Below are 15029 nucleotides of genomic sequence, written 5' to 3' on the forward strand. Positions count from 1 at the left end.
AGGTGCGCTCCTTTGATAGGCATCACGTGACCCTGCGCTCGCAAACACAGCCAATCGCATCCTAAAACTCACCAAAAGTGCGGCTTTTCACATCAGTTCAGCTGGCTGAAGGCAGTGAGAGTAATAATAATAATAATAATAATAATAATAATAATAATAATAATAATAACGACAGATAGCCAGAACGGGACAAACTTGGGATTCGGAATAATAATGCTTCAGATACCACACAAACAAAAACATTACAAATTACTGTTTTCTTGTGACCCGGCGCATGGGCACCTCGACTGCAGTCCCACTGAGAAACCGTAAAAGAGGAAGCGTTTAAGGGACCCCCGATAGAGTAATAATAATAATTAAAAATAATAATAAATGAGGATCTGATCACAGGGAGAAGCTGCAGAAGAAGAACACCTCCTCAGTGGTTTGGATCCTGCAGAAAAGCGCTGCGTAAATTGTAGGCGCTATATAAATAAAAGATAATAATAATAATAATAATAATAATAATAATTAATAATAATAATAATAATAATAATTCCCCTATCCATTAGCAAAGAGGGAGGTCACAGCGATCACACAATAAACTGCATTTTTATATACGTTTTAATGCTGAAATAATACTGTGTGTTACAGTTACAACGAGACGCGGCTCAGGAGTACCCACCGGCAGAGCGAGAAGTCCTACAAACACGCAGCGGCCTGAAAACGGAATATTACGGGGCAAAAACTACCGTAAACAGCACAAGATTTTGGAAAATGTATTCTAAATCTGATATAAAACGATTGATGGGAGATCCCCCTTAAAGAGCTCTCTGCAGCCGGCTGACAATACACAGAATCTGCCGGCAGATCGGCCCCATTCGGCCCCCGTCTAGTCGCCCGTTTCTCCTGTTGTAAAGACTCAGACCTTAATCAGTCGTTGGTCTCGTCTTAGATTCAGGAGCCGTATGTCTATCCCATGCATGTTTAATACCTTCGCTGTATTACCCTCTACCACTCCTGCTGGGAGGCTGTTCCATTCATCTACCACCCTCTTGTTTAATACTTCAGTCCTTTGTTCCAAATGTCCCCAATTCAGTAATTATCCTACCTAAGCCGGCCGCAGACTGCCCCACGCCAAGCACAGCTTTCTGTTTATTGTTTTTTTAGCGATAAATACTCATGTGTTAAACACAAAAACATACGTGAAGATATAAGCCCTGTGTGTGTAACATGTGTAACCGGCACCGGCGAGATTATTTGGCCCCATCTGGTTAATGATCGACTTCCTACCAGGAACCGACTTTCACTCAAACCTGTAACAAAGTATCCACGCGGTGAGTTTCCAGTTTATGTCTATACGGGTGCTGCTGGTTCACAGAAACCACAGCGATCCCATCTTCAATGAAAACGTTCAGCCTTCAGGCCACCGATGGGCGTGTTTAAGGTGCAGTTCCATCTAAGTTACTGAATTTAACTTCCAGCATCATTACAAACCTTTTTCCTAGCACCGCGGAAGCCCAGAAATGAATTATTAAATGGCGGAGACTCTGGCCTCATTCTTGATTTGACCCGCAAAAAATTATAGAAGGACACAAAAGCAGGCACTGATAGGTTGTTGCCATAGAAGCAGAAAAAGTTTATTTCTCTCCTTGGCCTGCAGGCGATGTGTCTAAGACCCCCACAAGCGCAGAACGCACTCCCATTGAGTTCAATGAGCGCACTTTCCTGCTAAGGGAGAGGCTGTGCGCTGCAGCTTCCGCTCATTTTTTCTTTTCTTTCAGCAAAAAAATGCTTATTTCCCCACTTACAAAATATTTAACAGGCACTCTTAATTGGCGAGGGCGCATAAGGGCCACTGGAGCGCCCCTTTAATAACGTCACGGCCGCACCACGCACCTTATAACTCCAAACAACGAGCATCATGGGAGCTGTAGTTCTTAACAAAGAGCTTCCGGCAGCCAAATTCACCATCGATGTAAAGGGACCGCGTGCCGTATATTTGTGGCGAGTCTCTCTGACACCTCGTCCGCTCTTTGCCCTTCAGCTAGAAACATTTTTATGAATTATTAATAAAAAATCTCGTTTATTGAGATTAGGATCCGATTTACGGGGGAGGGGGGGATTTAGATCTCCAGCTAAGACATGCTCATCGCCGAAAAACAAGCAGAGCCGTCACGCCTAAAAGGAACACGCTACTGATATATTCCAAGGAAAAAGCATACCAGAGTCTCTTTTGCAGCCGTGTGATTGGCTGACGGTACCCCGATTGATTGGGGGGGTGGAGTACTTGGCTAATAAAGGAAGGCCTGTCTCTTTAAGACACAAGCCCTTTTGTATCAATACTTTGTTTCATTGATGTTCCTCTGCACAAACATCCCAGGAAAAGTTACACGCAGATAAAAGCAAGACTACTAATCAGGGAAGATAAGATCCCGATGAATAGGGCTGCGGTTACCGATTACAGAAATTAACCCTTTCAAAGTCACAGGAGTCTAGGAAAGCATTGCTCAATGGCTAGAGAGCCACAGAAACAGCTTTACAGATTCTTTAATCCTCTTCACTAGATTGTCAGCCTGCGAGCAAGGTCGGCTTCACCCAAATGTATCAGATTGTCTTACCTGGTTCTAGTTTTGTCGGACCCTTTGAACGTAGGGACTGTAAGAAGCGCTGCTGGAATTGTTGGCGCTATACAAATACAATTTAATATTAATAATCATGTGTGATGAAAAAAAAAAATTAAAAAAAAAGATTTTACATATATTTTTTCCCTGCTGACTGAATGCTGCAAAAATAAATTATTATTTAAAAAAAATAAAAAAAAATTACTGCATGGCTCTCAAGGGGTTAATGCAGCAGAGGGTCCAACCTCTCTGCATTAACTCAAAATTATCTCGAAATTCCTTGGATTCTATAGGGGTCTGACCTCTGAGGCTTATTCCTATTCCGCACTCGGTCGTGGCTTTCATGGGAACGGGATTCCCAATCCCCCTGAAGGAGGAGTGCACCAGGAACTACCCGCAAACCCACACAAGGGGTTAAACAACCCTTCCAGGGCTTCCACACAAATTGTTAAAGCGCAAAACACCAGAATGGTGCCTTACAATCCTCCGGCACGCAGAGAGTTAAATTCTGTAGAACCAGCCGCCGCTCTGTAAGTCGAATTTAATTAACCGGCGAGAGCCAATCAGAGCAGGACGTCGTTATTCCACGAAAACCGCAGGTTCCACGGGATTGAAACCGGGGCTTTATCCTCCGTGTTTCATACATGAGCACCAGTACCATGCGCAGCCCCGTATCAACGCACAATATACATTAACCCCTGCCGCTCCAAGCTATTTAATCACTGCCAAGCCCCTGACTTTATTTAATTTTCATCATTGGATTTTATTTATTTTTTTTAAACTTTGGGCTCTCATTCATGAATAAAAAGACAAGATTCTTACAGTCCCTACATTCAAAGGCTCTAAAACTACGACTAAGACAAACCTATACACTGGGTAACAAGGACACCGCTCACAAACTTATAGTATTCTGCCCCAAACACATTAAAAGTATTTAATTAAAATAAGCATTGTTCACTTGGGGTAAAATTATAGAAAAAAAAAAAGCCAATAATTATTAATCAAAAGGAGACACCAGAAACCAAAAAATAAATAAATGTATTTATGCAGCTTTTAACACAGCCCTAAATCTTCTGGAGATAAAAGGACACACATTAAATATTGGCCTGTCATATAATTTAGATATATTATATATATTAAAAAAAATATATAAAAATTGTTTTTAATCAAACCAAAAAAATAAAAGACGAACATAAAAAAAAAAAATTCAAAAAAAAAAAAAAAAAAAAAAAAAAAAATCAACAATGTTTCCATCCATGTTTAAGGGATTTTGGTTGGAAATGCAGCGAGCTACAAGCTATTCCGCGAAAGAAGAAATTCCAGCCAAACGATAAAATATGATTTCCTCCCTTTGTATTTTGTTTATTGAATTCCCCGGTCAGCTAATCAAAGCAATAAAAAAAGTGATTTTTTTTACAGTTGAATATCTTGATTTCAACAGAAAATAATGTCATCATGAAGCTAAAAATGTTTAAGATTTGGCAGCAAAACTTAACAATTCTATGCCAGAATGCATTTAGAAAAATGAGAATAAAATAAATAAATGACATATACAAAATTGTTTCTTAATTTCATTTTTTATATATATATATATATTACAAATGACATTTTTAATATGCGTTTGTATGTAATCTTGTATGTAAACACTGCAGCCAGCTTTGCACGTCAATAATTAGTGAATTTATTCTTTTTTTATTATTAAATATTTACACGGATGTAGGTAACAGTAGATACGTGGACTGCACGCTGCTTGGATAAATTCACTCATATTTTCAACAGATAAATTAAATGTTGCAGGGAAAATAGTAAAAGCTGTCAAGGACTTATTCTCTTCTAGCATTCGATTTGTATAGCGCTGTCATATATCGCAGCGCTGTACGCTATTAAACAAAGATTTGCTGGATGATGTATTAACAGGTTGTAGAACATTCAGCAGTTTAAGATGTTTTAATATAATAATACATTATATAAAAATATATATATATAAAAAAAAAATCTGTGACAAAATTCCCAGTGCCAGCTTTGCCCCCCAAACAGCTTATCAGTGCCAGCTTCCCCCCCCAAACAGCTTATCAGTGCCAGCTTTGCCCCCCCCCAAAGAACTGGTTAGTGCCCCCAAACAGCCTGTCTGCCTCCTTTTTTTGATTAGTAATTACAGGCAAACAATCTGTCGTTCCCTTAAACCCTTACTATCCATAGGTAGTTTTAATGAGTTCATTTAGTTAAAAGCAGTGAAGGCGCCGGGCGGGTTTCAGGCCGTATGGTCCGCGTTGCATGTAATATACACCAGATATTTGTTCATTTAAGAGCGTTACGGGAAGACACAGAGTCAGCGTGGGAACTAATTATATATATTTATGCGTTGAGTGCCGGCAACGCGCGTAACTACAACAAAGAGCACTTATTGTGTGTAAAATAATGGAAGGAAGAGACGAGCCTCTCAGACCCTTCCCAGGAATCTCAGGGTGGATTCTTAGCACAGGGAGCTCAGGGCGGACGTCGGGCCTGAATCGGGCTTTCATTGCAGCAGCTGCCGTCCTCCCCGCAAAGATACAGGACCAGCGGAAACCTGACGCGCACACGGCCCAGGGCCGGCCGGGGATGCAGCGGCCCCTGGATCCTGTCGGGCATTTATTCCCTCAGAACCCAAGGAGATAACAGTCTGTCACACGGGGAGCCCCTCAGACAGCCGTCTAATCCCACCCGGCGCAGCTCTAACCCGACCCGACCCGGGTTACAGATACAGCCGGGTCCAACGCGTTTTCACAGCTCATTCTGGACGGTGGAGAGAGGAACGGGGCAAAACGACAAGGAGGGCAGGGCTGGTCTCGGATCCATGAGAAGAGCCCAGGGGAAGGGAAGCGAACGAGACGTCTCCTGGCCGGTTTCTCCCAAGTTTGGGGTTTCGGTTACGTTACGGCTGAGATCTTTGTGGATTATTATATTAAACAAAATATCTCATTATTAGCCACCATGTTTTTATTTCACTTACAAAATGTGTGGGTTTTTTTTTTACTGTACTACTGAAATAATAATAGAAGCTTCTCTGCCCGTCTCATCCATTACAGACGCAAAATGTGCTTTCCCTGCTGCAAACGGTTCAAACATTCTTTAAAGAGGCTTCTTTCTCCTATACATTATTCCTCAGTAGATCTATACACTAAATAAACAAGGTGTTTAAATATGAGCTCTGTATACAATGATAACCCCCCCAGCACTGTATACAGTAATAACCCCCCAGCGCTGTATACAGTAATATAACCCCCAGCGCTGTATACAGTAATATAACCCCCCAGCGCTGTATACAGTAATATAACCCCCCAGCGCTGTATACAGTAATATAACCCCCCAGCGCTGTATACAGTAATATAACCCCCCAGCGCTGTATACAGTAATAACGTCCAGCGCTGTATACAGTAATATAACCCCCAGCGCTGTATACAGTAATATAACCCCCCAGCGCTGTATACAGTAATATAACCCCCAGCGCTGTATACAGTAATATAACCCCCAGCGCTGTATACAGTAATATAACCCCCCAGCGCTGTATACAGTAATATAACCCCCCAGCGCTGTATACAGTAATATAACCCCCAGCGCTGTATACAGTAATATAACCCCCCCAGCGCTGTATACAGTAATAACGTCCAGCGCTGTATACAGTAATATAACCCCCAGCGCTGTATACAGTAATATAACCCCCCAGCGCTGTATACAGTAATATAACCCCCAGCGCTGTATACAGTAATATAACCCCCGGCGCTGTATACAGTAATATAACCCCCGGCGCTGTATACAGTAATATAACCCCCAGCACTGTATACAGTAATATAAGCCCCCAGTGCTGTATACAGTAATATAACCCCCAGCGCTGTATACAGTAATAACCCCCAGCGCTGTATACAGTAATATAACCCCCAGCGCTGTATACAGTAATATAACCCCCCAGCGCTGTATACAGTAATATAACCCCCCCAGCGCTGTATACAGTAATATAACCCCCAGCACTGTATACAGTAATATAACCCCCAGCACTGTATACAGTAATATAACCCCCAGCACTGTATACAGTAATATAAACCCCAGCACTGTATACAGTAATATAACCCCCCAGCACTGTATACAGTAATATAACCTCCAGTGCTGTATACAGTTATGTCGGTCGGCATTGGAAAAACCTGGTTTTATCCCATTTTGTCCCAATAAACCCCCTTTATCCGCAGACCTGGAGCCGCCGTTGCTGTCAGTCATGTGATATTTTGGGTGACTTTCCCGGTTCAAAACACCACACTGAGCCGATACTTTATGGCCATGCTAATTAAGTCTTTTCCTCCATAGACTTTGTCTGAGAGTCAGCCTGGGTAATTAAGACTGAGCCATTCTATTGTTCCCCACAGGCAGTATGATAAGCAGTCAGGGTGTTTAGTAGATAGGGGATCAGATAACAGAGCAAGAACCTCATACAAATGGTTAATACGCAGCTGACACTATGGGGCAAAACTATTTTATTTTTTAATCTGATATTTTTTGGAAACTTTTTATACCAACTAAAAAGAAGAAGCGCAACCCATAGAATATGTATAAAGTCATTTTTTTTTTATGCTGAAAGCCACAAAAGCGCCAGTTCCCCTCCACGCACTTACTGTGCAATATTATGGTTATTTCTTAAATTAAAAAAAGTGTGTTTTTTGAAGAGTTTACACCGGAATGGTCATATAGTCAGACGAACTCAATGAAAGCCGTCAAGGGATTTGAAGCCCCGTGCCAGATCCGAGATGTGAATGAGGTCACCAGCGCCCCCCCCCCATCTAGGAGAAGAGGCTTTGAATAAACTTTGGCCAAATACCAGACGGAGATGTGTGAGAAGCCAACGGAGAGGTGAATAAGGCCGCATTCATGGCCTGGGGGAGGAAGGGTGAGGTAGAGAGGGAGAGGAAAGATATGTGAGGGAGGGGAGACCAACAATAAGAAGGTTGGGTGTTCCTCCATTCCTGGATTATTTCTCCACCTCGCACAACTTAGCCAGACCACAAGCCCTGCTCCGGGGACCGTACGAGTCCCGTCCCACCGCGGGGTTTAAACAAGGAAACCTCAGACTCAATACACACAGGAGGCTTCAGATTCCTGGCAAGAAGAGATCGCGGTGAGTCTTTACTCAAAAAGAGGGAAGGTGAACGGAACAAGAAGACAAAATCAAAGTGTTTGGGTTAAGAGTGCGTTACGGGGCGGAATAAATGAACGCGCCACCAGGGAGTAGATCTCTCTGGTAAGCAAGAACTGGAGTCTTTGAGTGGGAAGGTGGCCAAAAAGGTGAGCAAGCAGAGCAGCTGTGACAAGGACAAAAGGAGAAAAACAGATGAGATGAAGAATACATCGTGAAGACAGAACGAAACAGAGAAAGAAAATGACAAAAAAGAGGAGCGTGAAACAGAAACCAGGAAGAGCAGGGGAAGACGGAACATAGAGAGCGCGAGGAGTGGGGACAGAGAGCGCGAGGGAGCGGAAGAAAATGGGGGGACAGAGAGCGCGAGGGAGCGGAAGAAAAAGGGGGGACAGAGAGCGCGAGGGAGTGGAAGAAAGGGGGGCCAGAGAGCGCGAGGGAGCGGAAGAAAAAGGGGGGGACAGAGAGCGCAAGGGAGTGGAAGAAAAAGGGGGAGGCAGAGAGCGCGAGGGAGCGGAAGAAAAAGGGGGGACAGAGTGCGGAAGAAAAAGGGGGGCAGAGAGCGCAAGGGAGGAGAATAAAAAAGGGGGGCAGAGAGCGCAAGGGAGGAGAATAAAAAAGGGGGGCAGAGAGCGCGAGGCGGAGCAAGAAACGCATGTTAGGATAGGGAAAAGGAAACGTACAGAACAAAATCTATAGGTTCCAAACAGACAGATAGAATAACGGAATGAGAGATAACGGAACAAAGACAGGGGGCGGGAATAGCGACTTCATATAGAAATAAGATAGAATAGCGGAGCAGAACGGCATCCGAACCGATGACTGGGGAGAAAAAAAAAATTACAAGAAATTGAGACAAAGTTAAATGAATAAAGAACAGGACCTCGGCTTCTGCAGGCATATGAGGGAAAATGCCCCCCCAGAGCGGGGTCTGCGTAAACAATCCGCAGGGAGAATTCATTAATACCATAAACAACAACAGCCTAAACTATGTAATGGCACCGGCGGCAGGGAGAGGGGGCACCGGCGGCAGGGAGAAGGGCACCGGCGGCAGGGAGAGGGGCACCGGCTCGTCATACCCCGGCCTCACCACCATCCCATGGCACAAGTACCACCAGCGCTACTGTCTATGTGTCAGATCCACATTATTAGCGCTGAGACATATGCGCCATCTCTGTATGCCAACACACGCCGTGCCAACATCGACACGCGAGTCTCAACCAATCAAAACACAGCCGCGGCTCTGCGACACACGTAAAGCACACTGAAAGGGAACAAATACATACACGAGTGTATCACATGATAAAAATACACACACAACACACGCCACCCCCTCCAGATCTCCTTCACGCCGGCCGCGGCACCGCACAGCCACGCAAAGCTTATTCTAGCAGCTTACACAATGGAGCGGCGCCACGTTACCCAACAACCACACACAACACACACGTACCCGCAGCTGGGCTTCCACAAACACAACACACACCACCAGCTGGCACTCGAATGGTGCCAACCTCAGGTGTTTAATCACTAGCCCCCCCCCCATCAACTCACAATCCACGCACACTCTAGTGAACAGTCATTGTGTCTCTGACACACACACACACTTACGTGTCACACACAATAAACCCACTAACACTCAGTCGGTGCCGCTCTGAGATTTGACACCTAATAACCCTCCGCTTCTTAAACGTTATTCTATCTCGCTATTAACTCCGACACCCCCACTATTCCAACTTGCACAACCTGTATCACCTCCAACCGGTGCCACTCCCTGCATTGACTGCCAGATCACGGCGTGTGACACGTCCGGCGTGCCAGATCACACACGCAGCCCTCCGCCACATTATAAATACACCCAACCCCGCACTCCCATTAACTGCCTCCGTCTCCAGGACCAGACGGACCCCTAGGACGGGTCACACAGCACCTGCGCCGACTCCGGCCGTGACACAGGAGCCACCAGACCAACAATGCATGAAAATCCCAATAAGGACCCCATACAAGGGGGCGCAAGGAGGGGCCAAGGGCACAGAATAATACAAGAGCCTATACATTAACATATATGTTACACGCTTTCCCTGACGGGAGTCTGACCCCTCCCTGCATTCCTTGTAGGGGGTCTCTGGGACCCCTCTATGTGTCACAAATCCCACTATCCCTTAAAAGGGGTTAAGTGACAACCACAGATGGGTGACACATTAACCCCCTGGTGTCCAGCTGGGCTCACCGCACACCCTCCAGGACCCGAAAAGGGGGTTAATAAAACACTGGACCCTTTCAGACCCCCCAATTGCAGCCTGTGAGACCCCCTAATGAAGCACACGAGCCACTCACCGATAACCTCCTGGAGCTCGTAGTCATCCCTGTTGATGGACCAGGGCAGGGAGCTGGGGTCCTGCTCGGTCATGACTGTCTTGCCTCTGCAGAGGGGTATTTAACGAACCACAGGAAATATCAGCAATGATTGGCGGCGGTGGGTGGGGGTTAATCCACGTGTAGGTGGGATCCCCGTCCAGATGTGGATGTGGGGGGGGTTACGGTGAGGGCAGCTCCTAGGGGTCGGGTGACACTTCCTGCACGGTGCTCGGCACTCTCCCCCTCCCCTGTGTCTCACTCTCACTTCTTCCCCTACACTTACATTGCCAAACTTTGCCTTTCCCCTAACCGGCCTGCCGTGCCCAGGGCCTCGTGACGTCACAGCGCGCCGGCGTCCGTCCCCGTCCGCCATCTTGAGTGTGGCGCACACACATACACAGAGCCTAACCTGCTCCCTGCCACATTCTTGCACTGAGCTGTGACTTCGATGCTCATTGGGAGGGGTTCCGTCTGTTACTCACTCACATTTTTCATTTAAATGTTTAGAATTGCCCCACAAAGTTACAGTCTTAATATCATAAGGCACTTAACTGGTTAATATAAGCAATTTAGCCAAATATAGAGAAAATACAAAAACAAAATCATTATTTATCTTTTTGGCTTTATTTATTTCTTTATTTTTATTTACAAAATGCGCTTAGCACAGGGACTACAACATACACGGCGTGTACATGAAGTGACCGGCCTGTTACTGATTACTATTATTTCAAAATATTTGTAAAATAAATTAATTAATAAATAGGATCGTAATATATTCTCACGGTTTAGGAAATTATAAGTTAAAAATGTAATGTTTTATTGTCTCTTTTCTGTATGCTTGCTGAACCCATACAATGTTGTTAACAGATTAAAATCAGCAATATACTGGCATATATATGAATACCTCCGAAGTATCCAGATTTTTGGGAGACAGTCCTGATTTTCCGGAATCGTAGACCAGTTTTGGAGATTTGGGTACCTGAAATGTTTGGGGAAGTATGTGTACATATAGACTACAGTTCAAAAGTTTGGGGTCACTCAGCTGTTTTCATGGAAAACAAGGACATTTCTGGCTGTGACATAATGACAAAAGGGTTTTCTAACCATCAATTAGCCTTTTAAACTTAAACTTGGATCAGCGAACACAACGTGCCATTGGAACACAGGAGTGATGGGAGTGATAAAGGGCCATTGGAACACAGGAGTGATGGGAGTGATAAAGGGCCATTGGAACACAGGAGTGATGGGAGTGATAAAGGGCCATTGGAACACAGGAGTGATGGGAGTGATAAAGGGCCATTGGAACACAGGAGTGATAAAGGGCCATTGGAACACAGGAGTGATGGGAGTGATAAAGGGCCATTGGAACACGGGAGTGATAAAGGGCCATTGGAACACAGGAGTGATGGGAGTGATAAAGAGCCATTGGAACACAGGAGTGATGGGAGTGGTAAAGGGCCATTGGAACACAGGAGTGATGGGAGTGATAAAGGGCTATTGGAACACAGGAGTGATGGGAGTGATAAAGGGCCATTGGAACACAGGAGTGATGGGAGTGATAAAGGGCCATTGGAACACAGGAGTGATGGAAGTGATAAAGGGCCATTGGAACACAGGAGTGATGGGAGTGATAAAGGGCCATTGGAACCCAGGAGTGATGGGAGTGATAAAGGGCTATTGGAACACAGGAGTGATGGGAGTGATAAAGGGCTATTGGAACACAGGAGTGATGGGAGTGATAAAGGGCTATTGGAACATGGGAGTGATAAAGAACACAGGAGTCTGTACGTCTATGAATTGGTGGGAAGAGGTGAGGGTCGGTTTTGATGAACCAAATGCTTTCGTCTCTCTTTTCACTCTTCCACCATAAGCAGCTGCGGATATCTCGACTCGAGCCATGAAGATTGTTTATTTTATTTGTTTGTTTTATTCGTTTGTTTTGTTCAGTGTTTATAATGCTGATTATCGCAAACTAACTGATTTTTTTTTTCACAGAAGAACAAACACAGATACTGAAGACTTTTTATTTTAAATTCATAAAGTTCTGCATTGTCAATTTAATAAGATTACAAGAAATCTGTATTACGGTGGGTATTGACACCCAATTCTTGATCGATGCTCTTGCCGTCGCTTGAGAACATGTATGTATACTTATAACATGTATGTTCTGGTATCAGGCGGCACCAGGTACCAACCGGGTAAAGTTTTGGTGCAATAGTTCCATTACATTTTATAACTTTTCTGCTTATTCATTTTATTTAGAGAAAAAACTTGGTAAAGAATTCTCATAAAAAGAAGGATTTTAAAAAAAATGTTAAAGAAAGACATCTGCTGAACAGTTGGTGACAGCGTTATATTTGTTTTTTGTTTTTTAAATGGAGCTCATTTGGATGACACGTGGTTAGTTTATTTCAGCTAAAATAAAATCCCAGCGTCTGAGCAAAGAGCGCAAGACACCGGCTTGAATATTCATGTAATGGAAATTATCGAAACTGTATCAAAAATAACATTTTTAGATGGAATTTCGCATTCCAAACATAAATGTTATGGGTGTTACAAATGGAAAGGGTACTGTGGGTGGGGAGTGGGAACTGTGGGTGGGGAGTGGGTGGGAACTGTGGGTGGGGAGTGGGTGGGAACTGTGGGTGGGGAGTAGGCGTGGTCAGACATCACCTCCTATACCTGGAGAAAGTAGTCACTGAACCAGAGATCCTGGGAAGCAGAGCCGCACCCCGGAGACTCCAGGTCAAACCCACAGAGTTCCCAGGTTGGGTAATAGACCTAAAGTCAACGAGGGGACAAGTGCCCTACGCCAGTCTTCTGCACCCGGGCTCCAGACCAGCGTGGATGAATCCTCACCATCTTTACACACTGTGATTCTTTAAAGTATAATTGGGGGGATTGGCTTTGGGGGTAATAAGCTGACTGGGAACATTGGCCTTTGGCACTTTGTGGACAGCACCCAATAAAATCATATATGTGCAGCCACGCTAATTTTTGCGGCTTGTGGCCGTGTGTATCCGGCCGATGGCTGCACACTAAAGGACAAGATCTGCCACACCACAATGAAGATCTATGATAGGTATCATCAGGCACCGGGCCACCAGGCTTTTGCCCAGTTTGCCCGATGGCCATTCCAGACCTATGTGTAATTTTGCATATTGTTAAAGTATTCCCATCTATGCGATGCAACGAAACATACATTTTTCAAGTCCATACGATAATCCTCAGCGCCTCCAATTTCCAACAATGCTCCATAACCTTTTCTAGAGAATGCTTCTAGTTTCTCTATTGCTTTTCTGGGTAACTGTCCCATTTACTACCCCACCAAATTTGCTCATTTAGAAGTTACGTGCCACCTGCAAAAAGACTGATTCAATAAACATTGAGCTGCACTCACCGGGTCAAACCATTGTTTATACCATATTTGCCTAGAAAGATAATTTTAACAATCGGCTGATAATATTATCTTTAAAATTAAAGCTCTCCAGCCCAGACTGTATAAGTAGCGTTAAAACGTTTATAGGGCTTAATAATGTCTTGGCCACTTCTGGCACCGAAAGAGGTCTTGGGGTTTTCTGGAACCACCAGTGGAAAAATGATAGCCGATATCTTCACAAGTAAAAAAAAAATAAAAAATCATAGAATGGCGAGCCAACTCCTATCATGTTCAGGTTAATTCAAGAAACAACGGCTAACGTGTAATTCATTATGTCTCAGTCCTACTTAATGAATAATGGCCAGTGGCTGAGGAACCTCGGCTTGAGGACATCAAAGAAGTTAAAGAAATGCTTGACCGTATATTTGTGAAAGCGGTTGTTTTTAGAGTTTTTTAGGATGGATAACCTGGGAATAAATTACAAATGGACATCGGCCCACATTTAGTTATTTAAGACTTTTGAAGACCTGAAGGGTCGGTGTCTTCTTCTGCGGGCTTCGTCTCCCTCGTGATGCAAGCTGCCTTGTGATGTCAACGTCCCAGGGTATTACATCAGCTCCGTAATAGTCATTCTCACCTGATAATAGTAATAATAATGTTATTATTCAGAAATTAATAGATGAATGTATTTAATATAAAATCAGCCCAGATATGTAGTAGTCGCGGTAACGGTATTATGTATGTGTTAACTGCCCCAATTTATATTGTACAGGGCTGCGTAATTTGTTGGTGCTTAATAAATAAAAGATAATAATAAAAATAATCATTATTATTATTATTATTAAAGCATATGTAACCAGAACGGAAAGTGCCTTTTGCTTTATTCCCATACCAACGTTTCTTATATCCAGTGCTGGGCTTGCTAAGCTGCTGACAGACCTGATATATTTTCAGGGACTACCAAGATACAAGCCCGTTGGCCAGGACTGTCATAACAAACGCAAGTCTGTTGGCAGCTATGCTGCGAGCTTTAAGAGCCTAAATGCGATACGTGCAACAGCAGTACCTCTTTTACTCTGCAAAAAAAGCTAGTTTTGGACAATCAGGTTTGTACAGCGTAAGCTCCCGGTACTTGCTATATGTGTTGTGCACAAAATACACAATGATCACAACCACAATAGGCTCCCTTCAGCAGAAGAGCACTGATTTGTATCCATTGTGTTGTTCTACAATATAAGCGGCACAGACCCGACGGTCACAGGCGGCCATTTTTTCCGGGGAGAGTCCAAACCACTTAGAGCTCGGAACCTTAGCGGAACGGAGGAGCTCCCTGCCGAGTTAATCAAAACCTGAATTAGAATGAAATCCGTTGATGGGTTACCCGGTGTTATTATTCTACAACTCGGCGGAACTTTTAACCTAATTCCATTGGTTTAGGAAAATCTGCCTGTAACTGGAATTTTTGCTTGCCGATTAGTGGAATTCTTTTGGCGATATTTATTTAATTTGACCTGATGGTCAAGCATCATCT

At 44.0% G+C, this 15029-nt stretch overlaps 1 protein-coding gene across 1 annotated transcript in view; it reads right to left on the reverse strand.

Moving 5' to 3' along the window:
- OXSR1 (oxidative stress responsive kinase 1) overlaps window positions 1-10453 on the reverse strand; it is a 31728-nt gene extending 21275 nt beyond the window's left edge. The window contains exon 1 of the mRNA XM_053468294.1: window positions 10099-10453. Within this exon, the coding sequence (XP_053324269.1) occupies window positions 10099-10171 (73 nt within the window). The 5' untranslated portion in view covers window positions 10172-10453. The remainder of the gene's footprint in view (window positions 1-10098) is intronic.
- Between the last annotated feature and the right edge of the window lie 4576 nt (window positions 10454-15029).

The sequence above is a fragment of the Spea bombifrons genome, chromosome 5 (genome assembly GCF_027358695.1).
Source record: "Spea bombifrons isolate aSpeBom1 chromosome 5, aSpeBom1.2.pri, whole genome shotgun sequence".
NCBI classification, from domain to species: Eukaryota; Metazoa; Chordata; class Amphibia; order Anura; family Pelobatidae; genus Spea; species Spea bombifrons.